The sequence below is a fragment of the Ixodes scapularis genome, unplaced genomic scaffold (genome assembly GCF_016920785.2).
Source record: "Ixodes scapularis isolate PalLabHiFi unplaced genomic scaffold, ASM1692078v2 PGA_scaffold7__128_contigs__length_106722199, whole genome shotgun sequence".
NCBI lineage: Eukaryota > Metazoa > Arthropoda > Arachnida > Ixodida > Ixodidae > Ixodes > Ixodes scapularis.
In genome coordinates, this window is record NW_024609882.1 from 23,736,761 (window position 1) to 23,763,804 (window position 27,044).

Here is a 27,044-nt window from a genome sequence, read left to right on the forward strand (position 1 = left end):
TCTCTTTTTTAATTAGAGCAACAATAAAAATAAAAGGTAAAAGAAATTGGAAGCGAACTTTACCTTCACATTCCTAGAATGCACCACAGGAAATCGGTAAACGAATTGGTGTGTCACATGACATATTTTCCCGCCAAATTTAGCAAGAGAACTAGATGGTTTTATAGGTCACGTGACGTCGCTTTCGCCTGTTAATTTTAGCGGGAAAACTCGATTGCTGTCTAGGCCACAAGAGGAAATTTTTCCGCTAAATTTAGCGGGTATCTGAATTCCTGTATAGGTCACATGTCGTCAATTTCCCGCTAAATTTAGCGGAGAAATGGTATTGGTGGTTTGGTCACAAGACTTGAATTTCCCGCTAAATTTAGCGGGGGAACTGAGTTAACGGATGGGTCATGTGCCGTTAATTTCCACAAGGTGTATAGGCTACGTGAAGTCAGGTGACGCCACTTTCCCCGTTAAATTTAGCGGAAAATGCACGGACGCACGGACAAACTTTCGGGGTTCAAGGTTGCTCTAAAAACCATAAAAGCCTTTTACACTTTAAAATAAACGACGCCAACAAAATTGGCTCGGCGAGGAATGCAGAACCCCATCACACTTAGACCTGCCGTGTCCGTGAGTTGAGTTATTAGGTTAGGTTCTATTTGGAAGGGGGGGGGGGGGGGAGGCTCCCTTTAAAACGCTGCACACTTTTCTACAAATACGTTCTACCAGTGATTTCATCTGTTCTATTATGTCAATATTTTTACACATGTAATAAGTGTTGTGTTTTATCACAGCTTTATGCTGGACCGAGCAAAGCAGAGAAAACCATTTTGAATCCTTTTAAAACTTTGAGAAGAATGAGTAAAAAAAAATACTTGCACAGTTGGTAGTAGGTTTTTTTTTCCCGGTTCCTTTTGCAAAATGTTTTAGCAGCTCAATCGAAACATATTCACTGTTTTTTATCTACCGTTTTCATATGCATTCCAATTAAAATTGGATTATATAAACTTTTTCTTTCGGCGTTCAAATGTTCCACTTATTTGTGGTAGTAGAAGTTTTTCATTGTTACCACATCTTGTGTGTTTGCTGCTTGTTTCGTGTCCTATAAGAGAAGAGTTTAAAAATCTATGATTACATAACATGCCCAACCGCTCCTCCCATGTTTTCCTTTATATCGTTCTTGGTTTTCCGCGCTGTCCGTAAACTTTGTGTCGACACTTCTGCTGTTCACTATATAAATAATGAGTAAATTATTATCCCCAGTTACCAGAATATAAAACAAAAACTGAGCTCATGTCAGATTCGCAAAATGGACCAGTTATCTACGAGCAAAGCCATTATTCTCTTAGTTGTATATCAGTCGCTGCCTGCGCGGCCTCTTTCTAATGTGAGCAGATAACAGTTCACAGACATAAAGAGATAACAAATGGCGTACTTATCGCACTTGACAATAGGCGGTCAGTGTCCTTCATCATTCTCGTAGACACAAAGAGAGAAACTATACACAAAAAGTGTTCACTAAACTAAAAAAAAAGAACTAGGAATGCCAGAATTGTAAGGGTTCGCGATGACAGTTCATGCCTGAATTTTGCACCACCATTGCCGTCAAATTACGTCGAGTTCTCACGTGTAAAGATAAACGGACGCTTCGTATAAAAAAAGAATCATGACGCCAACAGCACGAATTCAAACAATCAGTCAATCAATATTTTATTTGTATATATACAATTGTACAGATGACGGGAGGCATGAATAACTTCATGGAACTAGATAATGAATGCGATTACTGCAACTGGAAAGGTGGCATACAGTCAAAAAATGAAATACGTTTACAATTCTGTGGAATGCCAAATTAGAGCCCATGCTCTTGAGGAGGAGGGGGGAGGGTGCGGAGGAAAGGGTATGCCCCTCCTCCCCTTCCCCACCTCCTCTCTCGCTCCGCTCCCATTTAGCGAAAAAGTTTCGCTAAATTTCCCGCTAAATTTAGCAAAAATTTCCTCGCTAAGTATAGCGGGGAAATATTCCCGCTTAACTTAGCGGGGAAGCTGAAGTTCTCTTGTGGTCACGAGACGTCAATTTCCCCACCAATTTTAGCAGGGACATTTTTCCGCTGAGTTTCCCGTGACGTCACATTCATTCACGTGACGTCACACATGACGTCACGAGGGTGAAGTTTTCCCGCTACACTTCGAGAAACAATTTTTCCTCTAAATTTAGCGAAAATATGTTCCCGCCAAATTTAAGTGACGAAAAAGAATTTCCTGCCAAATTTTAAGTGACGTCACATTCATTCATGTGACGTCACACGTGACGTCACGTGTGGCTTCATTGTGAGAAACGTCTCATAATGCAACGTAGGGTTACGCCGACGGCGACGCCGCTCAATCTGAAAACGGGCACCTTAAAGCGCGATCCAAACCAACGCGTTTTGTGCGCGCGTGGGCCGTGCGCTTCCCGGAAATTGCGTATTTCGTGACGTTTTTGCTGTTTCCGGGGCGCTTTCTGAGTCACAACTATGCGCGTTGGTTAGGACGTTGCGACTTCGGGCGAGCGGAGAGCATCTGCGCCGTGAAGAAACGCAGATGGATGGATGGATGGATGGAAACGGCTGAGCCCTTTGGATCGGGCGGTAGCTTACGCCACCTAGCAGAGCCGGAACTGCTGCCCTCCACCTATTGGCCGGGAAAGGATCGCCCTGCGACGTCACATCGCGTTTTCGTGCGCCTTCAGAAAAACTTGAATTCATCCAACTTTCTTATGTGCGCCGCAAGGCGCAAGGAATCAGCGCGACGTCACGAAATACGCAATTTCCGGGAAGCGCACAGCTTACGTGCGCACAAAGCGCGTTGGCTTGGATCGCGCTTAAAAGCTAAGCTCTTAAAAAAGAAATTCGAAATAAAAGATGGGCACATGAAACGTCGCAGCTGATTAGTCGCGTTAATTTAGCGTTCTCAAAACGGCAGTACTTGACAACGCTGGGGAACCCGTTTAGGTCTTGCTCGTTTTATTTGCACAACTTGAGTCGCAGGCACGGGAAGATTTGCTCTATTGGCAAGATCAGAAATATACCCATTATATCTGAGAAACTGTCTCTTTTTGTCATCGCCAGAATTATTTTAAGCAGATGGTAAAAAAAAAGTAAAAATAATCGCGCGTAAAATGTACAGACATTGAATGTGTTCGAGGGCTACACGAAAGATGGCGATCGTGCATTTTCTCATCCATACATGTCTTCCCCCCAAGAAAAAAAGAAAAAAAAAAAGGAAGTTTTGCGGATTGTTCATACGCTGTGCGAAGTAGTTCTTACATGATCTAGTTGGTTGGAAGAAGAAGGGATGCTTTTTGGTGTTTGAAACGTGTATGTCTTGATAAGGCATCACATATCTAATCTAAAATGCACCTACATGCATCTTCATTCTCCACATCAAGGGTAAAGTTAGTAGTACTCCGCGAAGATCCAGACTACTTTTTTACTACGGTTCTTGAGGTGAACACGAGTGTAGATGTCCCCAAGCGGAAACGTCAGTCGCAATGCGATCGATCACATCCAGACGCAAAATAAATCAGTCTTAAGAGGAAGATTGTGTTTTTTAGACCGCTTTTTCCTTCCTTTTTATGCTTTTCACAACAAAGCCGCTGATACGGCGCTTGCGCGCCGCTAGCCTTTCCTGCATAGTTCCGAATCTCTTAGCAGGTTGCGGAAAGCTTTGTGGGAGGGAGAAAACGATCTGCGAAAAATGCCGAGTCATTGGGCTGTGCACGATAGCGCGGAGCCTGATATTCAGCAAAAAACAGCCAGTGGCGTAGCCAGGAACTATTTTCGAGGGAGGGGGAAAGGGGGGGGGGGGGGAATTTGACCCCTCAAACCATTCTCCTGCGTACGCTACTAAAGGCAGCTAGCTATACTTCGTTTCGCCTTATAAGCCCAGGCGCAGCAGACGCTACGCGCTGATGCATTGAGACCAATCGGACGAATGTTTCTGTACGTGTTCTATCATCGCTGAACCAATCACGAACAGAGAAGGCCCAGTGGCTCGCACTTTTGGCGCTGCTCGTTTGATCCCTGTAGCTCCTCTTACATCCCAGTAGGGAAAAATGGCAGCGCTTATGCTTCGTTTCAGCCTGGGTCCAAACGCAGCCGACGCTACAAGGGAATAGGAACAAAAACTGGCCTTTTTTTGTGATAGGTTCAGCAATAATACAGCACATACAAAAACATGACGAACACCATGACGGGGCACTTTTGACACTGTCCGATTGGTCCCCTCAGCTCGTAGCGTCGGCTGGGGCTGCCTTTGAGCTGAAACGAAGTGTAGAGGTCAAACGAATCTTGCTGTATGGACACTTCTCTAGTTCTCGTTTATTCATTCTATGACTAAAGCGTTGTGCAGTATAGCGTCTGCGCAAGCGCAGTGCCGACAGCAGCGCCTCTGCAGGGACATGACGCAGGAGAGTTGAGTTGGTGTTTTGGAAGATGGTGACGCAGCGACGACGGTGCGAATAGACAGTGGTGAGAACGAGGGGAAAAAAAGGAAGAAACGGGAAAGGAATAGGGAAGGGAGAGGAGGGGACAGGAACGGGCGACGGAGAGGCGACAAAGAGACACTGTCGTGTTTGGAGTCCCCGATCACGTCCGAGGGAAGGCTGTCGAACGGTTTTCTGCTTACCGGGTTTTTCTCCGAGCAGCTTTCCTTTGGGAGACCGTCAGTGTGTGTTCCCTGTTCCCGTTCCTCTCGAGAAGAGATCCCTTTCCGTTTTCTCTTTTTTCTGTTTTAATTTCCTTCTGTCCGACACAACGGTTCCAGAAGTTTGTCTTGCGTTGTATTTTTAGGTGGGGAAAAAAGAAGAGCACTCTCTGGTCTTCGCTTTTTTTTCTGCACTATTGCCAGAAACCAACCAAAAGTGTTCACTCCTTGAATTTTCTTTTTCTTTTTTTTTTTTTGGTACGTGTATTTTGGCTTTTTTCCACAGTTCTTCTTCTGTCTGCGTTCCTCTCTTTTTGTTTCTCTTTCATTTTTCTCAAGCACTCGTTTTCGTCCTGTTGTTTCCGAGTTTGCCTCGAGCGTCACCTTTGTTAATGGCACCATGGTGAAAGGCGACGAGCTCATACTTCAAGAGATGATACTCAGATGGCCAGTAACTTTTTCAAAAATGTGTCTTTGGCGCATCGAAACACTAAGAAAGGCACACCAATCAACGGGCAACATAGAAAACGCGAGATGACGAAGCAGCAATGCTTATGACAATCATTGGTTAAGGTCAGAAGGATTTAAAAGTACGTGGGCGCATTTGGGGAGTAAACAAACGCCCGAGGTTAGCAAGAAGCAGACGAACTCTGACGTCGTATATGACTTTCTTTGCACGTTTCTGGTATGTTCAAATATGATTTCCAGTCTGCTTCCACTCTGAGTGTGCTCTTCTTTCTAATGAAGCACGTTACGATGACGAAAAAATTTAAGAGAAGCGCCTGAACGCCACATAACGTATCCACACTCGAAATCCAATTTTTGGCGAAGCCCCACAACTGCACCGCTTGACGTAAAAGGTTAACTTTTATTTTGGAATCGTAATAGCAACTGACATGTATCAAAGAAAAGCAAATAATAATAACACAAAGCTGAACGTGATTGGAATGGAAATATCCGGTCTCGGGTTTCATCACGCCACGCAGCTATATAGTTTGAAAACTGTTTCTTTTAACAACTTCGAACCCAAAATATAAATATATGGCCACATATATAAGATATGTGGGCAATCTACCAAGGCCTTTCACGTTCTTGCTTTGCACTTCCATCTTTGAAGTTGGTGCCTCGCAACGGCAGCAGAATACGCCGAGTATAACGACAATGTCTGGTGCCGCGGACGGCTCTATATAGGATCCATCCGCTTCATGATACATTTACGAAAACAAAATATGTTAGTAGAAAAAAGCGTACGATGGCGGCGTCATGCCCCGCGCCGTCCCGTAAAAATGAATTGGAAGTCGCGTCGTCGAGGAACAATCTAAACCGAAGAAAGCAAGCGGACATAAAAATAAATAGCGAGGGCAGACACGCGAGCATCAAACTTCGGCAGCCCAGATATAGCTAGACAGCCAGACAAAGGCGGACGGGAACAAAGTACACAACACAAAAACACCCGCCAACACCGACAGCTGCGACAGGACATAAAAATGCGACCTCTTTGTTTACCGTCTTTGTAGATACTTTAGGTTTGTTTGTTGTTGTCTAAAACGAAGCGAGTTTGAGAAGTATTTGTGTGTGTGTCTTTAGGGCGGGTCGTTTGAACCCCTAAAGCCCAGGGCGGCCATTTCTCAAACGGCGACACTGATTTACATTTAGAGTCGCCTCAACCTCACTTGGCCGGAATGGTGTCAAAGACAAGGTTGCTTCGGGAAAAGTTTCGGATGTTTTTTTTTTGTTCCACTTGGCAACAAAAGACTGCCTTCATCGAGAGGGAAGTAAAGTTCCCTTTAGACAGTCGAATAAACTTTTGGACCTTTCAGAGTTTTGTTTCAGCTCGGCAAACGCCAACTTATTTTCCTTTCTCACGAAAGTATTTGTCACTTTTTTCTACCAGCTTGACGTCACAGTATATTTCGAAGCCGTTTATCGAATCGAACGTCATCCATGTTTGACATGGGGTCTGTCTTGTTCTCTCTTCGGTGTCACAGTAGTGATCGCTGTAGAACGCGTATAGTAAACGAGCCGGCACTTCGTGATAGTTAGCGAGAATTTAGCGATAAAACAATGGGATTAATGATGAGCAAGAAGGAAATGTGAAAGATCTGCTGATGGGCGTTTCCGCAGCATATGTCGTAGTCGGGCGCCTCTACCGCTAGGTCTAAGTCACACAGGAAAACAAAACATTTTTCATGGTACGAAAGGCGATCGATCAAAATGAAAATGCTACTTTAATGTGTTAACTAACTACAGCCGATGGCTTAAGAAACTTAACATCCGCCCTGTCGGGAAGATTACAAGCTTGACGATAAAATATTGTCGCGGATGAAAACGAAGGGACGATGAATAACGAACTGAAAATAAATGTTTTAATCGGCAAACTTGTGCCAGAAACAAAAGGGAAAAACAAACGTCGAGAAAGCAGCAACGAGCGTCGTCGACGGCAACGAGCGTCGACGGCGGCTGCGGCGAGCGACGGTGCGTCTGCGTGTGAGGTGGCTAGCGCGACTGTGAATGTCGGTATAATCTTAGTCGGCAAGACCACGGTCGGCTCCTTGTCTACTACTCTCGGCATCTCAAACATTCGACCTAGAATTTCCGGGAGTGAGCTAGGGCGAGACTGACTAGGCAAGATCATTCTGTTCTTCTTATATTTTCCACTCACGGTAAGAAGAAACACGAATCTTCTAGGAGTACACAGAAACGTTCCTTCTCGGTCATCCACGCGGCAATATTACGCAGAACTTTGGAAACTTAAAACAAAAAAAAGACGAGGGACCCGATGAAGAAAGACACAGACAGAGCGCTGATGGTCACAACCGCAAATCTTTGATGAAAAGTCTTACAAGAAAATGAAGAAAAAGGTATTGCACCATCCTTTTTGTTGCGCTGATCATTCCTTCCGTGAAAGTTAGACATTCTTTATATTTGTTTGTAGCTCTACTACACAATGGAAGTACGGCCAGTTATTTCTGGTAAGTATCAGCTTAATAGGCCCATGGAAGAACGTTATATTAAGTATCACAAATAAAAAGGGTCTTGACACTTTTAATTTTAAAATGCATTGACAAGATCTGTCTATGTGGTAATTTATAAGACCTCCCAGTAATGTAGTGGCATTGTTATAGAAAGTTTGGGAGTGGACGCGTGGCCTTGCCTAGTGCTGATGTAATGTTCGTGAAAAATGATTCCACAGGTACACACACTGTCTCTCGTTGTGTTGTGGCGGCCTACAATCTGTGAGTTTAAGCTGAAATTTAATGCTTTATTTTCTCCTAAACCAAACATCATCACAAGGAAATATGCAGAAATCAGTTGAGTCTGTTCGTTTATTTAATGTGTATAAAAATGTAATTTTTATGTTTATAACTTACAGCGTACAAAAATAGTTCACACTTAAACACGCACACCATTCAGCATTCAGCCCATTCATTTAGCAACATTCAGCACACAGCGCTGTATGAGTGATTGGCTATAACTGGTGCGCGTGTTCGAGTGTGAATTGTTCTTGTGCGCTGTAAATTATAAGTATGAACAGCCAACTCACCCAATCTTTCATCTTAAGAAGTGATTTATATATCAAAGCAGTAAGCTCTGATTTTTTTTTTCTTTTTAGCCAACGAGAGTGGTTTAATTGTGAAGTCTAATTTTAGTCTCCAAAAGTGAAACCTGAACAAAAACAATGTCCATAGGTTTGGAGTAACAATGTTTATCACTACTTTCTTACAGGAAAAGCATCAGAAATAGATTACGTCTTGTGGTCGTTGGCATGTTGATACGTATTTATTAACGAAAAAAAAAAGTGCCAAATATACTCAAAGCACATGTTGGTGATACTTGGATGTCTTCTGTAGCGCTGATGGTTCACAACAGAGATCCGTGACGCTCTAAATGACGAATGTAAAGGTAAAAACTATAAGGTATTTTTTTTTAAGATTCCATCAGACAGATTTCAATTCATACTGTTGCGTTTCTCCCCTCCTTCCAGAGCTCAAGACGTGTAACCACGTCGAGGATGGCACTGGACGCCGGTGCGGCGTAGGAGAGGACGTCCCTGGTCTGCCCACACTAGCATGTCCCTGCTGCGAAGCGCGCATCGACCATACAGCCACCTAAACGACGAGGACGACCTCCTACGTTATCCAGAGCCAGACTCCTTCGGCGGTCCCGCTCTCCCCGCCAGCCATCTCGTAGAAGAAGGGCATCGCACTCGTTCCTCCTGGACATTGCGCAACGCCTCCAAGATGTGCGCAGTGGCGGCCATCACCACCCTGGTGACTCTCGCAGTGCTCGTGACGGTGGCTGCTGCCCTGCTCGCGTCCACCGCCAGCCCCGCGAACAATTCGTCCGACTCCACGGTCGACGGGGGTTCCACCGCGTCGTCGTCGGGAGGGGGGGTCATCGATAGTGTGGTCCGTGTCCGGTCCGTGGGCTGTGGAGAGGTGGCGGGCGTCCTCGAAGACGGAGCTTTTGTCTTCAAGGTGAGTGTTCTTTTTCCCCTTTTTTTCTTAATATACGCGTTTCGAGCATGCGAAGAAGAGAGCTTCCACTGAATATCAGACGCCGCGCACGTGTCCACGCACAGTGACTCGGCAATTTTAGCTCAGGTGATGAAAGCCCGAAAAAGTGTGTACAGACGCATTTATTTTAGCGGATACACATTCAACATCACACACAATGATGAAACTGAGTATCGCTGGAACAACGGGAATTCAATCGTTAGCGCTTGACGTCTGGTTTAGAAAGGCAAAACAAAGGGTTTGAGAAAATCGTGAAATGTATTCCCGATCTCACGGTAAAATTCGCTGGACTTCGTCAAAATACGCTGGGCGTCTGGGAAGTGTATAGTTTGTGTGTGTACGTGACGGGTGCATAATTAGACCGTGTCCGTGTATGAGTTTCCGCACACGCGCACACAAACACGCACAAACACACAGGTTGAAACTCAGATATGCATATAAGCAAACGCGAACATTACTAGGAGCACATTTTTATTTTCTCCGGAATTGCCTGCAAGGTGCCGAATTCTCCAACAGCTTTCCTCTAGATCGGCGGTGTGAAACTCATTTGGGTTTTGGGGGCCGGATAGCCCAGCCGAGAAAGGTCGCAGGGCACCGTAAGCCAGAAGGGGCGGGGGGGGGGTCGACCTTTTTGATCTTGCACTTTCTGTGTTTTGTAAACTTGCAGTTGTGAACATCTTTAGCTTTCATTTGTTTATAGGACTACTTTTTGTTTTACTTTATAGGCCCACACGTGATAATTCTGGTTGTCACATAACAAGAAATAGATCGCGAGCTAGTATTTTAGTTGAACTAGAGAGAAAACGAAGTGTCGTTCCCGTTTCCCAAATCAAAAGAGACTTGGACGAAAGGTTGTCTAAAAAAAATCTTCATATGCAACTTCTTGCTTTCTTGTTAATATTTGCAGCAGCAGTCGTATTTTAAGGGTGATATTTTCTGGATGCGAGAATCTTGAACTCATAGCTTTATCCTTGACAGTTGTTCCTGGTGATAGGAAGTCCTTTCAGTCTAGGTGCGTCCTTGAGCAAACAGCTCGCAGTTGGAGCCTGGTAGCAAAATATACTTTGTTTCCAAATTATCCAAGCATCAAAAGAATTGCTCGGAATGTAAGTACACGAACTGGCGCGCGTTCGCCTTATGCGTATTAAATACACGAAGTAGACAACCAAATTTAGACGTTCATGAACACGCGTGCGAAGTTCAAATTGTAATGATTTTTTTACTTTTTAAACGGTTACTGCTGCAGGAGGCAGTACGCGCAGCGCGTGTAAGAACACTCGCGCACTCTCCTTGAGTTCGGGCAATTTAGCGAACAAGTCCATTGTCATGCAGGTGTTTTTCTTTTTACATAACAAAAAGCTGGAAAGAAAAAATTAAAACAAACCACGAAGCAAATAAAAACAAAATAGTATAAACTATGTGAATACGTCATTACAGCGTAGCTAAGTTTGGAGCGGAAATGAATCGGCGACATGAGATCATTATGATGCGTACCATCTCAAGCGCTCGAGACATGGGAGCGGGCCCGGGCTCAAAGCCGGTTGCCTGCGGGCCGCATCCTAGTCAGGCGCGGGCCGCATGCGGCCCGTGGGCCGCGCGTGTTGGAGATCCCTGCTCTTGATAGTTCCATTATAGGTTGTCTTTGGCAGTGTCTTTGCGCCATCCATGTTGTGAAGCACTGATATGCAGTCTCAAGAGTGAGGAGAGATACGCAGGTAGCTTTCTTTTTATCGGTTCTTCCTTCCAACAAAAAAAAAAAAAGAACAATTATTGTATGCCTTGACAAATCAATGTTTGTTTCAAACTGGCAAATGACGCGGGCGTTTTATCCGATCCCCGTTGGAATTTCACGTTGTTTCGAGTTTAAAGTTCAGACCGTTAAATCGTCTTCCTGAAAGAAAGAGAAAGAGAGAGATGAACAGAAAGAAGGAGAGTGAAAACATTGAACCGGAAAGGGAAACGACGGCGGAAAAGGTCGGTCGCAGGCGACGGCGCGACGGAATTGATTGCGCTTGAAAATCGAACGTCCGGCCGAGAAAGCGGAAGGTGGTACCGCACGCTCATCCATTCTCGCGTGCAACGCTGGACGGTGCTCTCCTCACTCTCTCCGCCTCTACCCAGCACCTGCGATGCGGAGTAGTGACTGTGGTTGGCTGCAAGCCGTGTTTACATACAAACAACTAGTTGTACCGCACCGAAGCAAGAAAGTACGTTGCATTTTTTTTAATTTTGTTACAATCCTTACTTTCTTCCCTCCACTGTGCCTTCTCTATTGAGTTTGCTTTTTTGTGTGTGTGTGGTTATCGTTCTTGTTCTGAAATTTAAGGCGGTTTGAAAATTTTGTTCGAGAAAAGAAAGCGAGGCCCTAACGGTCCGAGCGATCCGACGGCGTGGAAAGCTTGTAGTGTGCCCCGCTTGCGTGTAAAGTGGTTGTCAGGCAGGGGATGGCGTGCTAGTGGGCGCATTTTAAAAGTTCGCCACGCTCGCTGCCGTTGCTGTGGCGTGTTTGTTTCTTCTTGGATAATTGCGTTTTCATCGATAAAAATTCGTTTCCAATTCAGTACTTTTATTTTGGGATTCGCGTGTGTTTTTCGCGATATGTAATGGACCGACAAAATTCATACTAAAAGACGTAATGTACTGAGAAAACATAACAGGCGTTAACGTAAAAACAAAATAAAAAAGGCATCCGCTTCAGTTTTGCGCGTACATTTCTTGCGATAATAAAGGGGACGGCAACACGTAGCAAGCGAGTGGCGTCATAATATCACGTTTGTTAACGTTGGTTGAAGCCACCGATCAAAATATTGCAGCTCGTCGGTCGTCAGGAATGACGTCACTCACGGTGCACCAATAACAACGCGTGCATGTTCATATCCGCTCGGACGTGGTCCTCGCGGAGGCGCGCGCCACCAATAAAGGCAAATGCGTCATCATTCGGTTCACACTCCCATCCAATCAGAGAAAACACGAGCCCCAGCCGAACGCTGACTTGGCACTGCCATCCAATCAGCAGCCCCGCGCTTGCCCTGTTCGCTAGATGGAAGATTCATCCCCGCGAAACAGTCACGTGCTTTCGTGGGCCTGGTTTTGTACCATGCAGATAATCCTTATAAAATTATTATTATTATTATTATTATTATTATTATTATTATTAGTATTATTATTATTATTAGTTTCAAGACTTCGAACAAAATGTTATGCAATTTTTAATTTGTAGTCAAAGCTTCGCCATGCGTATGGCGAAGTTTCGACTATGAACTGTCAGCGACATAGATTTTGTCAAACGGGGATTTGTAAAACTGCCCCTTTCACCGAGTAAACCACAAGAAACTTAATGCATCTTGAGGAGAATAAAACTTACTAGGAACGAAATGTCTAAAAAGCGGAAATAAAACGAAAAAAAAAATCTAACTGGCACCCCGCCCCTTCTTCTGGTACCAACTCCAAACACAAATAAATTTAGAGCCTCAAATTAATCAACCTTGGAGTTTTGGTAGTCAGCGTGAAATGAAATGAGAACACTGAAGCTTCATCGACTTTTAGAGATCACCCAAGAATTACATAGTTTTTGTATGATAATTTTATTTTCTTGAGAACCAAAAGGTATAAAAAGAAATACGGGTTCGCTAAACCTTCAAGTGCTCGAATCCCTCGGGCCTCCGGCGAAATTGATTAAGGTTTGATATTCGTTGTACCAGGGTAATGGACTGATTTAATGGCCTCGTTTCGGCTTGAGTGGGACCCCTAGCGTAATGTATGATCACACAGCGCATTGCAGGGAGAAGTGGTATCGACTCCAAACTAGGGGACGCATTCAAATTTTTGTCTTGCTTTCCCGCGTATCTTTTTATTTTATTTCTTTAATATTATCGCATTCTTTTCCGAGTGTTCTCGTGATTAATGGGTGGAGCCCGTTTCTGCTTTCCTTTTTTCACCGGGAATTCCTTTCATTTGCGTGGACTCCGAGTTCTTTGAAGTATTTTTCTCTTACCCAAAATTTTTCTTTTTTTTAAAGTTTTACGGTTCGATACAGTTGCTGGTAATATAAGTAAAAAATGTTTTCTGAGATTAATTGCGCGCTAATTAAAATGTCGGTTTCGAGCGACCGTACTTTAATAACGCTTTATGCAAATGACTCTCGCTGAAATTGATTTGTCGGCATGAATATTTCACAGCAGGCTCTCGATCGTAATACCTGGTTTCCGAGGCTGGATGTACAGTGTTCTTTATCTCGTACTGCTCTTAAGCTACATTAGTGTTTAATGAAAGATACAGCACGATTACTTATACATTTTATGAAACAAGAATATCAGTTTTTTAATCGTAAAACAAATAACCATGGTTGTATTTCGTTCAAAAGGCTGCTTGATGCATTAGGAAGTAAAGGTTGCTTTTAGGAGATGAGCATTTTCAGATTCCTTTCCTAAGTTGAAGCCTCGTTCGCCGCTTTCATCGTAACTTAATTGAACCGTCTCACGTTACTCATATCTAGCACTCGCCATAAGATTACCTTTCTCTGATTTTGGCATTTTTTTCTCATATAACGCGTTAAATGCACTCTCTTCGCATTTATTTTACTTTTGCGGCAATTACATTTCCACACCGCGACTCTTTCGGCAAATAAAAGCAACCACAAATAGGGACATTTTAACTTCTCGTGCCATATTGGTGTTGAGAAGGATAACACACAAGCAGATTCCAGCAAAAACGGAGGGCGTAGCAATGCTATGACCGTAAAATTCATCGATACTACCGCGGTTATAAAGTCCAACCCTCGGTGCACGGTGACGTGACTACGTGACCCCGAATTTTATTTCTCATCACTTTTTTGTGCGCTTTTTTACGTAAAAGGATTCCACTTCTCAAGCCACTTTAGGTGGTTTCTCGTTGCTTTGTAGACATAGTCGCTGCGAGAGTAGGACATGCTAGGCGTGGCGAATCCGGGCGAGCATCTTCTTATTGCTTTCCATCCAGTGGAACTGCGGCGTCTGCCAAAACTAATGGCGAAAAAAATAAAATCAGAAATGAAAATGCGCGAGGACGATTTTTCTCCGTGCCCCGCTTTTCTTAAGCAGTCCGTGCCTATGTAATACACATTATATTTCAGTACGACGTTATTCCCCCTTCACCTTCGATGATCTCGCGCTTTCTCGCTCCTTCTCGCGCTGAAAACGAGTGCGCGCCGTAGCCATTTTGAATGAAATATTATCATTCCGCATTCGGCATGATATAACGATTCGTAGCGGCGGTTCTGTTGAGCAGGCACGTGTAGGCAATTGAAAAGAATATGTGAGCGAGTCCCCGGTTTTTGATGTGTGCGTTCCATTGTCCCCAAGTATACGATGTCCTATTCAGAATATAGGAGGGTATACACGAAAATTGAAGCCGTGAAATATGCATGCCGGTGGGTCCGATCCGTGGTTCTTCAAATAGTAGGAGTTTTCCTCTTTTTTTTTATGACACATTCAAGATGCGATATTTGAAAATGTAATGCCTCTTCGGAAACGAAGTATTTCGTGCTCCCATCTACTTTGCCTGTGTGCAAATAATCGTGTGGTTTCTGGGTAAACCCCGCATCTGGATACAGGTAATGCGTTCCTAAAAAACATTCGTGTCAAAGATTCCTGCTTTGTCTATTTGTTGTTTTAAAGCACGAAATGATTTCTTTTTTTTTTTTTCTTTTTACTGAATTTTCGATCCCAAATTTCGGTCCGTCCGCCCGTCTATTTCCTGTTAAATTTAGCGAGGAAATCGGCGTCACGCGATCTAAACACCAATTACGTTTCCCTGCTAAGTTTAGCGGGAAACTTGAAGTCAGGTGACCTATCTATCGTCACGAAACGAGACCTAGACACCAACTCAGTTTCCCCGCCACGTTTGGCGGGTAAATTAATACCACGTGGCCTGAGTGGACGCGACATCAAATTAGATCGGTGAATAGGTCACGTGACGCAATGTCACAAGATCTACACACCGATTCAATTTTCCAAATTTAGCGGAAATCTTAACGCAACCGAACCTGACGTCACATGACGTGTACACCAATTTAGATTTCCGGCTAAATTTAGCGTGAAAATTAACAGAAAAAATAGGTTATTCACTCCCCGAATTGTCCGTTTAATGTTTTCTAGAAATTTAAGTGATCGCTTCATAAGTACTGGATTTCACGCAATATAGAACTTTGGAGATGAAGGTCGCTGCAAAGTTTCAATTTGACTCGTTGCTGAATGAGGCGTAAAATGTAAACAAATTTACAGGGAATTTTATACCGTATCAAGACGTAATGCGTGCATATTCGGAAACGATATGACTTGCTACAAAAAACGCAAGACGTCCAGAAGGTAATACGAAGAGCGCCCCGTCGATTTGGTGGCAGTTGGCGTATAAACAAAAGTAATCTGTGCGGCAAATTAACTTCAAAGTTTTCTAGTTTAATCAAAAGGGGACACCAATTTGCTTGGGATGCTTATAGTAAGTAGGTCAATAAATTTACACAGTCAATGGAACTTAGAACCATAACGCAGTAGAGTTGTGCAACTTCATTTTGAAAACCCGTTACAGAGAGAGCAAGGTGTTGTTGGTAGAAACAAAACCTTTAGGGTTTTGTTTTTACCAATCAATTAACAGACCGCATCAATAACCGTTTCTCAACTGTAGCCATAATATTTTATAAAATTAAACATCTTCCCTAAAGTTATAGAATTTTTCAATTTACTCCTGGCGCGAGGGTTCCAGGAGGCTACTCACTACTGGCAACAATGAGAAATCCCTACTTTTCCCAACCCATGTATGTCATCGGTGGGCTGGCGGACGAGCGACCCGGGCAGACGCAAAGCTGCTTTCCGGGCGCCAGCGATCGAGATCATTTTTTTACAACTTCAAGATTGAAGGCCCCTTTGCAATGGGCAGCAATTTGTGCTCCGTGGTACAGTGTAGGAACAGTGTCGGGAAAAGTTTTTTTTTTTTTTAATTTTCATGGGAGAAAAAAGAAATGCGCAACAATGCAATGCTTTGCAATGGGCAGCACTGGAGCCAGCCACGTAAAAGTGTTTTTGCGCGAGCTGTGTGCCGAGAGAACTAGTGTCACCTGAAACATCTTCGCTTATGCTCGGAATAGTTCAGAGTTAGGGGCTTGAGTGTGGGGCTACATACTTCATAGCTGCGTGCTAAGAATTGAGTATCCTCCTGCAGCTGGAACAGCCTTAAGAGTGGCAAGCCCTGACTCAAGTCGGCTGTGACCACAACATCCGTTCGAGGAGGAGCGCTAATAATATGGAGAAAAATAGTGCACATTCTAGCCATATAGTAGGCATTTGGCGCTGTCACATTTTTATTCACAATTGCTTCAGTGATTTCTTCTTTTGTTTTCATGAACATTATATTTGTTTGAGACATCGAATCTACCTCGGGCTACTCTCAGTGTTCCACTCACGCGGCCGATGCGTTGAAGACTAGTGAAACGTTTAAACAAAGTTCAAGTCCGAGTTGCGACATGAATTTCGACGCACTGCTATTCATGCGTAATATCACAGAGGTTCAGGGAGCAAGTGTTGAACTCCATTAATATACGATAGTACCATTTCCTAGTTTTTCAAATATTTGGCGTGCACTTTTCTCTAACAGGAGAGGTGTTGGAAACGTGTTTATTTCATTATATTGCTGGGACATGTTATATATAGCTCAAAAATGTTGAAAAATATAAAAATATTAATGTCGTTGAGGAGAGGCATGCAAATTTACAGCTGACGGAGGCTGTGCAAAACCAAAACTTCCTTTTAATTAAAATATCGTATATAGTGCACTCGTGGATGAATGTTTGAGCGTGTTGCATTCTACTCCAACGATAAGAAAATATATGTAGGTTTACAAAACTTCTAGAGTAAATTTTGTTATCTTATTTTGAATTAAAATTTTATTATGTATTCTTGTACTTTACGCACTGTTTAAAAGAAATATTTTTATTTGAAAAGGAACAGTGCATTTTTGTATTTTGTACGTTGTTCAATGCGCCTTGATGCTTGTCTTGTCGGTTACAGAGTTAATTTAATTTTTATTTTAGCAATATCTTTATGAACAGCAAGCGTCTATCTGACTTATAGGAATGCAGTTCATTCCTTTCTCTACATTTGAATGTTTACGAGAATCACAGCCTACATGTGCTAGGACACAGCCCAGCACGCGCATGTTCACCGCTTCGGAAGGCCAGCAAAGGGCGCACCAAACGCACGAACGCTTTGTTTCTAATTCTAAATCTAAATTCTAAATTCTAAAATCTAAAGAAATTCTAAATGAAATGGCACGATCCTTAAGGTAAGCCGAGCGCGTGGGCGAAATAACGGCGGAGCCAGGATCCTGGCCCCGCCGTTATTTTCGCTTTCGGCAGGTTCGTAAAAACTTTGATTCTTCGACTCATTGGATTAAGCACGGTTCATTCATCTGCATATGTTCATCTATTTCCTCCTTGGAGACCACGTACAATATGATGAAAAAGTGCTCGTGTTGTATATATATATATATATATATATATATATATATATATATATATATATATATACATGATTTCTAATCTATACTTTGATATCTTGCTTGGTATTCGCTTTAAATAAGAAAAAGATTGTGGCACGTATTTACGATAGGCGCGTCGGCAGGCGATTTGAATATATATTGAATGAGCGAATAAAAGAGCTTTTCCTAAGCCTCGTAATGACGCCTATATCGCGGAGAGAAGTCAGTTTTTTAATTAAACACGAACGCCAATTTAAATGCTATGATTTCCTATCCGGTGTTCAATCCAATTTTCTTCGTTTTACACTTCTTTTAAAAATATTCATCGAGCTTTTTTCGTTTAAAAGTTTAGTAGTTTATGTTATTTTATTTGCACTTCCGCTGTCCTGACGTTCTGGGTTTCTTATCAATTTTTTAAATATTAGGCTGTATTAATGCATCCCGTTTTCAAATATTTTATGGGATAATATTTTACCTCCTTTTGGTGCATCATTACTTGCAAAAACGTCGACTTTTCGATTTCAGCATTTTTTTCAAAGGTGAAGACTTGCCGCACTACTTTCAGGTTAAGATTTAAGGAACTCTCTGGGGGTCTCGCGCTGTTCATTTTCAAACCCGCGTATTAAACTTAGTATGCGTGCATATACTTACGTGTTTTTGTTCCAACGAAAGCAAAATGAGGTGTATATTAATTCTACGTATAAATTAGGAAGACACGTCAAGTGGTGCAGCGGAAGGACTGGTATGTTCCATATAATGATTTAAATATCATTATAACAAATGATAATTGTTAGTGAATCTCACGAAGCTTAACTAACTGTAGCGGCGGTGTGGCGGTTTTTGGTAACGCTCTTTCGCAAAGTTACTTTTATCTCATGAAAACCAGCCCATAGCACTCTCTGTTCGGGTACAATTATTAAATTGAATTTGTTTACGGCACGGAGACAGATAGACATATACATAAAAAGCATGGGAACCAGATATTTGTATCTGGCATCTATAAGGGTGTTTCAAATAACTTGTGACAAGTCTGAACAAAAGTCTGGTGCATGCTACGCGAGTGTAAGAGATGCAGTATTGTTCACGGAGCTATTGAGCAAGTAAATATATTTGTAACTATGGGCCAAAGTACCTAATTACCAGATATTAACTTGCCAACTATTTAAATACTGACTTGTGCGCGAACCATCCAATGCAAAAGCTGTAACTTGTGCTTAGGAACGTCCGATCGATCGTGATCCTATGCATCTCGGTAGTTTTCGCGTGCCTAATGTTTTCAAACATTAAAAACGCAAACGATATTTAAAAAAAAAAAAAAAAAACTCCCCTGTTGCCAAGGAATCGCAATTCGCTAGTGCGTAGTCACGTGGGACTTTTTAAATATCGCTCATTCTCCGGCTTGCTTTAAAACTCCGAAAACTTTAGATACAGAGGGACTCCCTTGATGAAAACAACACGATGGGATATTAATCAACACACTTTACAACTTTTGTGTTAAATATCTCGCGCGAAAATTAATATTTGGAATGTTTTCTGGGGAATTAGGTACTTTGCCACTTTGGCACCACACACACACACACACACACACATATATATATATATATATATATATATATATATATATATATATATATATATATATATATAAGCTTCCTCAAGAGGTATGTTAAAGGTACTGCATTGGTTCGACAAGCGTAGTGTGAACCAGCTTTTTGTCTTGGCACAACTTATCTTAAACACCCTGTATACCTAAGGTAGGGTTCCGCGTTTTAGGAAAAATCCAATAAACTGAGAAAAACACTCGCCGACAAAATTTTCGACAATTCGGATCTATTCGAAAACTCCGAATCTCGAGGTCATTTGAACAAAATACGGTATATTAAGAATAAAGTTTGTCAGAGCACATCAAAACACCAAAAACCAGTACACTTTTTTTAGAGCGTAGCTCTAAGGCGCCCGTTTCCGGCTTGAGCGGTGTCGGCGTCGCTGTCGCCGTCGGCGTAACCGCGCGGTGCATTATGGGTAAATTTCCCCGCTAAATCTAGCGGAAAAATTTCCCCGCTAAATCTAGCGGAACAATTTCACCGCTAAATCTAGCGAAAAAATTTCCCCGCTAAATCTAGCGGAAACATTTCCCCGCTAAGTCTAGCGGCAGAATTTCCCCGCTAAATCTAGCAGAAAAATTTCGCCGCTAAATCTAGCGGAAAATTTCCCCTCTAAATTAAGCGGAAAAATTTCCCCGCTAAATCTAGCTGAAAAATTTCCCCGCTAAATTTAGCGGAAAAATTTCCCCGCTAGATGTAGCGGAAAAGTTTCCCCGCTAAATTTAGCAGCAAAATTTCCCCGCTAAGTTAAGCGGAAAATTTTCCCGCTAGATCTAGTGGAAAAATTTCCCTGTTAAATCTAGCGGAAAAATTTCCGCGCTAAATCTAGCGGGGAAGTTTTGGTCACGTGACCCCTCCCCCGAGGTCACGTGACCTCGGAGGGGGACACGTGACTCCCCCCTCCATAGATCCCCCCCTCCCCCGAGGTCACGTGACCCCACCCAGGTCACGTGCTCTCGGGGGGGGGGGTCACGTGACCCCACCCCCGACGTCACGTGACCCCCCCCCCCTAGAAGACGTGGCCCTCAGTACCCTTCTCTCCCCGTCCTCAAGCGCTGCGCTCCAATTCGGCGTTACAGAGAGTTGTAAACGGCTTTCACTTTTTTTTAATCTCAGGTTATTGACAAGAAATTTACTGTTTATCTCGTCGAGATGTGTTGAGTACAATGGGCCAATGTACTCCTGGACCACGACAAAAGCCATTGTACCGATCTCCAGTATCATCTATTCTATAGTCCTGGGGTGGCCAGGCTGACCTGGCCTAAGAGCCGCAAACAAAACAACGAAACTTCCAAGAGCCGCGGGGGAGAGGGGGGGGGGGGGGGGGGGGCGCAAAGTTTCATCCGGAGCAATACACAAAACTCAAACTATACTTTCAATCTATTTGAGTCAAATGCAGTCCAACTGTACGTAAGGTAGCAGTAGCAAAAGACTATCGAACCGCAACATGTCTTTCGATTTAAAACGCGTTCAATTTGTCTTTCGGGGGAAGTGCTCGTTGTGACCTGAAGGGAGGCAGAGGAGCGGGAGGGTTAGAGGAGCGAGTCGTGGCCGCGAGCCGCAGCTTGGCCACCCCTGCAGTATAGTCCGTTGCTGCTCAAGAAGGTAGAGCGAGGGTAAGACGGGCCGTGGAGGTGGAAGCAGACGGAACGCTAAGGAGAGAAGGAGCTTTCCCCCTCTGTTCTCCAGCGTTCCGTCGGCTTCCTCCTCCCCGGCCCGTCTTACCCTTGCCCTGCCTTCTTGAGTTGCAATGGACTATAGTTGCACTTTTGTAGTGGGAGGAGGGGCTGTGTTTTTAATTGTGTGAAAGATGTGAACCTGTAGATTCCATAGGATAGGAAGGGAAGCTGAAGGTTTTATGCGACTACGGGTTTGGCTATTTCAAAGTACTGACGTTTATTGGGAATCTAACAAAATAAAATCCGATAAATTTCTAAGTTTTATTTAAAAAGACTTCGAAAATTACTCTCCGCACAAACACACACTTGTATATATATTTGACAGCTTGAACCAGGGGAATATATAGAGAAATTGAGACAGGAGGGAATAGACAGCTGACTACCAACGATTATTTAGTGGGAACTTCTTTTTCCTTGCGTGTTTTCAGACACCAACAAAAATTATTACATATTAAAACCTATTATACTAATATAATAATGCATGTGTATGTTTACAAAATTTTCACATTACCTAAACCTAAACTAATATTTTAAATTCACCCGCCACAAGCTCATACTGCCATTTTCTGGACCGTGATGCACCGTAGATATTGTCTCTCCTTTTTGTGAATAGTGATGGACGGGGTGCTGACGCACCCACTCGCTTGTTCTTCGATAGCAAGCGCCTCGAGCATCTCGCGCGCATGAGTATTGTTATTACTGGCTAGGATGGTTATGTCCTTGAACGCTGCACTGCAGTGGCAAGTCCTGCAATGAGCTGCAAGATGCCCTGCCGACGTTCCTTTAAGGGATGCTGCGTGCTCGCGGGCTCTGTCGTTAATGCATCGGCCCGTCTGGCCGATGTAGCACTTCCCGCATGAAAGGGGAATGTTGTAAACCACTCCTGTCATGCATGGTACATATTGTGTTCTGTGGGCAATGTCGCACGTTTTTTCTTTGCCTGTTCTGTTGTTAACTCGTCTGCACATGGAGTACGCTTTGTTAGGCGCGGAGCATACTACTTGGATCTCATTCCTCGCGGCGATCTTTTTCAATTTGTGCGTAATCCCGTGAACGTATGGTAGCACAGCGATCTTCCTTCGGGTTTCCTCTTTTACTTTTTTGCCCGACTTTGCACTCCTCAAGTTTCTGCAGATGGTCTCACAAACGGGTACCAAGATACTTGTTGGGTATCCCGAATTCCGTAAATGTGACATCTGTTTTTCAAAGCTCTGCCCTATCTGGTGTTTACATGATTTGTTTAAGGCAGAAACTAACGCCGTGCTGGCAATACCTCTCTTAATAGTTCTTGAGTGGCCAGAGGTAAACGGCAGAAACCCTTTTGCTGACCGGGGTTCGTACCTCCAGCAAACGTGCCCTTGTTGGAAAATTAGCGCGAGGTCTAGGAATTTGATATTTTTGTCCACAGGTGATTCATGCGTGAACACCAATTCGGGGCAACTTTCTTGAAACACTTGCAGAATAGTATCCTTGCATTCTTCACTCTGGTCGTCACCTTCTGTGGCACAAAGTACTAAAAAATCGTCCACATATCGGAAGATGGCTGTGACCCTTGTATCTGTCAGATTACTTGCGATGATCTTTCCGCATGCCCCCAGGAATAAGTCACACAATTGCGGCGCTACCCGAGACCCAATACACACTCCACTCTTTTGCACATATTGTTGATCTTGAAAGTCTACTACAGTGGAAGTCAAATATACACCTAATAGTTCCAAGAAGGTGCTCACACTTAGTCCAGCAGTATTCTGAAACGCTGTAGAGCCCTGCTCCTCGATGGTGGATCGGAGAATTGCCATGAGTCTTCTGTGTGGGATTGAGTAATACATATCTTGGATATCGATGGAAAATCCAGATGTGACGCTTTCTCCATTCTTCTTAAGATATTCCATTAAATGTTCCGAATTCTTAATTCTGTACGGATCGTCGGATTCTATCAAGGACAACTGTTTCGCCAGGAACGTCGACAAATGGACTTGCCAGGTTCCTCTTTCCGACACAATGGACCGAAACGGTGTGCCTTCCTTATGTGTTTTTGCTGAAAAAAAAAAAAAAACACTTGCAGGTGTCCCTTCTTCGTTTTCTTTATTTTTGTGCTGAGGCTGTTAAGCTCGTTGTTATCAAGTAGCTTCAGGGCTGCTGGTTTAGACTTCTTGCTTCTTTTTTCTTCCACGTGAATGAAGTTCTTAGCCATTGCAGCAGAAGCTTTTTCTTCGTATGCGTCTGAATCTAAGACCACAAATCCGCCTTCCTTATCAGAAACACAGAGCTTAAGATCTTTTCTGATTAGCTCATGTACTGTGGTACCAAAGCTCCTATTTGCTTTTGCTGAGCTTCTTTGGCTTGCGATGCAGTCAATCCCTTCACTGATTATGCTTGAAGCGCTCTCATCTTGAGCCTTGGATGCGATGTTTCTGACCCAGGCAACCTTGTCAATGGGCTGTAGCCGTGGTGGTATAGCAAACTTCGGCCCTTGTTCTAGTATGTTTCTCGCCTTATTTGAGATACTGATATCTCCGATGACTTGAAGGGCCTGTCTTTTTGGATGTTCCTTGTCCTTCCTTGCCAGGTGCTCCTTGAAATATGGGAGATACTGTGTTGTCCACATGGTCTCTGTTGAATGCCTTGCGATAGTCAGGTGGTTAATAAAAACATTGTAGTGGGGACACTTGGCACGTAGAAAATCTGTGAGAAGACGTTGTTGTCGCCAAGTCTCTGACCTGAGGATCTTGCTTACTCGCATAGCATGTCCCTGCGACGGAGCTATAAGGCCGAAGACTTGCCTTACATCATCTAGGATGATATTCTTGTTGATGCTACGTGCTAGTAGCCTACCTTGGCACGTGGTGGTGGCAATAAGATGGCTTAGAGTCTGCGGGGCCATTGATTGAATGCGTAGGAAGGAGGGGCTCAAATAACTAGAAAGAAACTGAGTAACGGTTGATAGTGGAGCTTGTTGGTACATACTTGTATATATATTTGACAGCTTGAACCAGGGGAATATATAGAGAAATTGAGACAGGAGAGAATAGACAGCTGACTACCAACGATTATTTAGTGGGAACTTCTTTTTCCTTGCGTGTTTTCAGACACCAACAAAAATTATTACATATTAAAACCTATTATACTAATATAATAATGCATGTGGATGTTTACAAAATTTTCACATTACCTAAACCTAAACTAATATTTTAAATTCACCCGCCACAAGCTCATACTGCCATTTTCTGGACCGTGATGCACCGTAGATATTGTCTCTCCTTTTTGTGAATAGTGATGGACGGGGTGCTGACGCACCCACTCGCTTGTTCTTCGATAGCAAGCGCCTCGAGCATCTGCCTTAAACAAATCATGTAAAGACCAGATAGGGCAGAGCTTTGAAAAACAGATGTCACGATTACGGAATTCGGGATACCCAACAAGTATCTTGGTACCCGTTTGTGAGACCATCTGCAGAAACTTGAGGAGTGCAAAGTCGGGCAAAAAAGTAAAAGAGGAAACCCGAAGGAAGATCGCTGTGCTACCATACGTTCACGGGATTACGCACAAATTGAAAAAGATCGCCGCGAGGAATGAGATCCAAGTAGTATGCTCCGCGCCTAACAAAGCGTACTCCATGTGCAGACGAGTTAACAACAGAACAGGCAAAGAAAAAACGTGCGACATTGCCCACAGAACACAATATGTACCATGCATGACAGGAGTGGTTTACAACATTCCCCTTTCATGCGGGAAGTGCTACATCGGCCAGACGGGCCGATACATTAACGACAGAGCCCGCGAGCACGCAGCATCCCTTAAAGGAACGTCGGCAGGGCATCTTGCAGCTCATTGCAGGACTTGCCACTGCAGTGCAGCGTGCAAGGACATAACCATCCTAGCCAGTAATAACAATACTCATACGCGCGAGATGCTCGAGGCGCTTGCTATCGAAGAACAAGCGAGTGGGTGCGTCAGCACCCCGTCCATCACTATTCACAAAAAGGAGAGACAATATCTACGGTGCATCACGGTCCAGAAAATGGCAGTATGAGCTTGTGGCGGGTGAATTTAAAATATTAGTTTAGGATTAGGTAATGTGAAAATTTTGTAAACATACACATGCATTATTATATTAGTATAATAGGTTTTAATATGTAATAATTTTTGTTGGTGTCTGAAAACACGCAAGGAAAAAGAAGTTCCCACTAAATAATCGTTGGTAGTCAGCTGTCTATTCTCTCCTGTCACAATTTCTCTATATATTCCCCTGGTTCAAGCTGTCAAATATATATACAAGTATGTACCAACAAGCTCCACTATCAACCGTAACACACACACACACAAAAAAAGAAGAACTGAGAAATCACCGAATCATAAGTATATGTGCTATACTGACCCTTTCGTGTGGTCGACTGCGTTTTAGCGCAACTGTTGCTTGCAAGGTTCGCGCAAACTCGCTTTGCAATGTTCTGCATTCGTCTTTCTCCAGCTGACCGCGGTGCGCTCAGGCACAACTGTGTGTATGACCATTCACTAGCGAAGAACTGACAACGGAAAACGGCACTTCTCTGTGTGCAACTCTAACCTGATTAAAAGCGGAACGGACTATCCGCGCTCAAAGTTGTGGCCCACTGAAACTCCCTAATATTCCGCGTAGCGCGTAAGCGCTATTGTATCGCGTCTCTGGGAACTGAAGAACAAAATTCGGGAAGTGATTTAATGGATACCGATTGAGAACCTCGCCCCTATAGGAATTCCGCGACACAATTAGAGATGCGAGCGATGCGGCCGAGCTCGACAACCGTTCGCGTAAAAAAATGGTTTCCCCGCGTGACGAGGCTTAATTATTGATTTTTGTATTGGCTTAGGACGCGTAAGAGAGAAAGATAAAAAGCGGGGAAAGGCGGGGGCGTACATTAAAAGCGAAATTAGGCTAATTGCTACGTCGAAGCTCGCTGTATCTAATAAGTACGATAAAGTTTTGTTTCAGTTTTGGTGTATTTTTGGTAAAAGATATAAGGAGAAACGACGCAATGGTTGTCAGTATTCATTCGCAAAAAACTCTAGTGAGAACACTGCTTTTTTTTTCTGCTTAGTACCGTGCTTGTTATCGGCATTACTGCATTTGCTTTGCTGCCACGAACGGATAGGAGATTGATAAATGTTCTGCCGTGATTTTGCATGGGAATAAAAATATCATGGCATTCGAGCATAGCATTATTGCGTTTTGTGCATAGTTTGTTTCATTAGGATAATGTTCGTTTTTTTTTTTGGTTTTTGTTTTTACTTTCAAGAAAGCTTTACTGTATTTTTTCCCCGATACGCCATTATATTGAGTGGCATTACTAGCGTATTAAACGTTTTTGTCGTTTTGTTTTATGGAAGCGCATCGGGCGTGTTTTATATCTGAGTATTAAAAACACAATTTGCCTAAATCGTACTGATCCATCTATTATTTTGCGTAAATACATAGCTCTCTCAAAGTTGAGTATTAATTACAGATAATGTCGGCGGAAACACAAAATATTAGCCATGATGATCCAGTTTTAACAGCCTGCGTAACAATGTCGCAGATGCAGACAAATAAAAACAGAAATTATTTGTTTTAGGTGCTTACTTTTTTTTTTATCTACTGATAAAAAACAAAATAAATAAAACCAAACAATGTGACATTACTGAAACAAGAAATATGACGTCTCGAGGTGGCTCGCCGCTGCGTAGGACGTCCAGAATGTCCAAAGAAAGCACATGCTGTCATCATCAATAACACCATCAGTTTGTACAATTTATTTCAGCCTTAAAGGGCCTGCCGGGCATTACATAAAGGAAGGGGGGGGGGGGGAGAAAAAACACTCAAGTACAAAACCGGACCCGCGTTATTCATTTCAATTACAATTACAATTCAATTCACAATTCAGCTAGTTTCAACGCAAGTAATAATTTAGAAAATAGAACTGCCAACGGACGGCGGAAATGATGGAGGACCTTGCTCGTGGTGAGGGGAAGGGAAAAAAATAGGTTAATTATAATAATGTGTTACTAAATGGATATAACTAAAGGGTAGATGAAGTAGACTTGCCT

The 27,044-nt window shown here is 43.2% G+C and overlaps 1 protein-coding gene across 1 annotated transcript in view; it reads left to right on the top strand.

Annotated features, from left to right (window-relative positions):
- The first annotated feature begins 8,743 nt into the window (after nucleotides 1–8,743).
- The window catches only part of LOC8031753 (para-nitrobenzyl esterase), a 96,006-nt gene continuing 77,705 nt past the window's right edge, over nucleotides 8,744–27,044 (top strand). Inside the window, exon 1 of the mRNA XM_029973504.4 lies at nucleotides 8,744–9,151. Within this exon, the coding sequence (XP_029829364.4) occupies nucleotides 8,744–9,151 (408 nt within the window). The remainder of the gene's footprint in view (nucleotides 9,152–27,044) is intronic.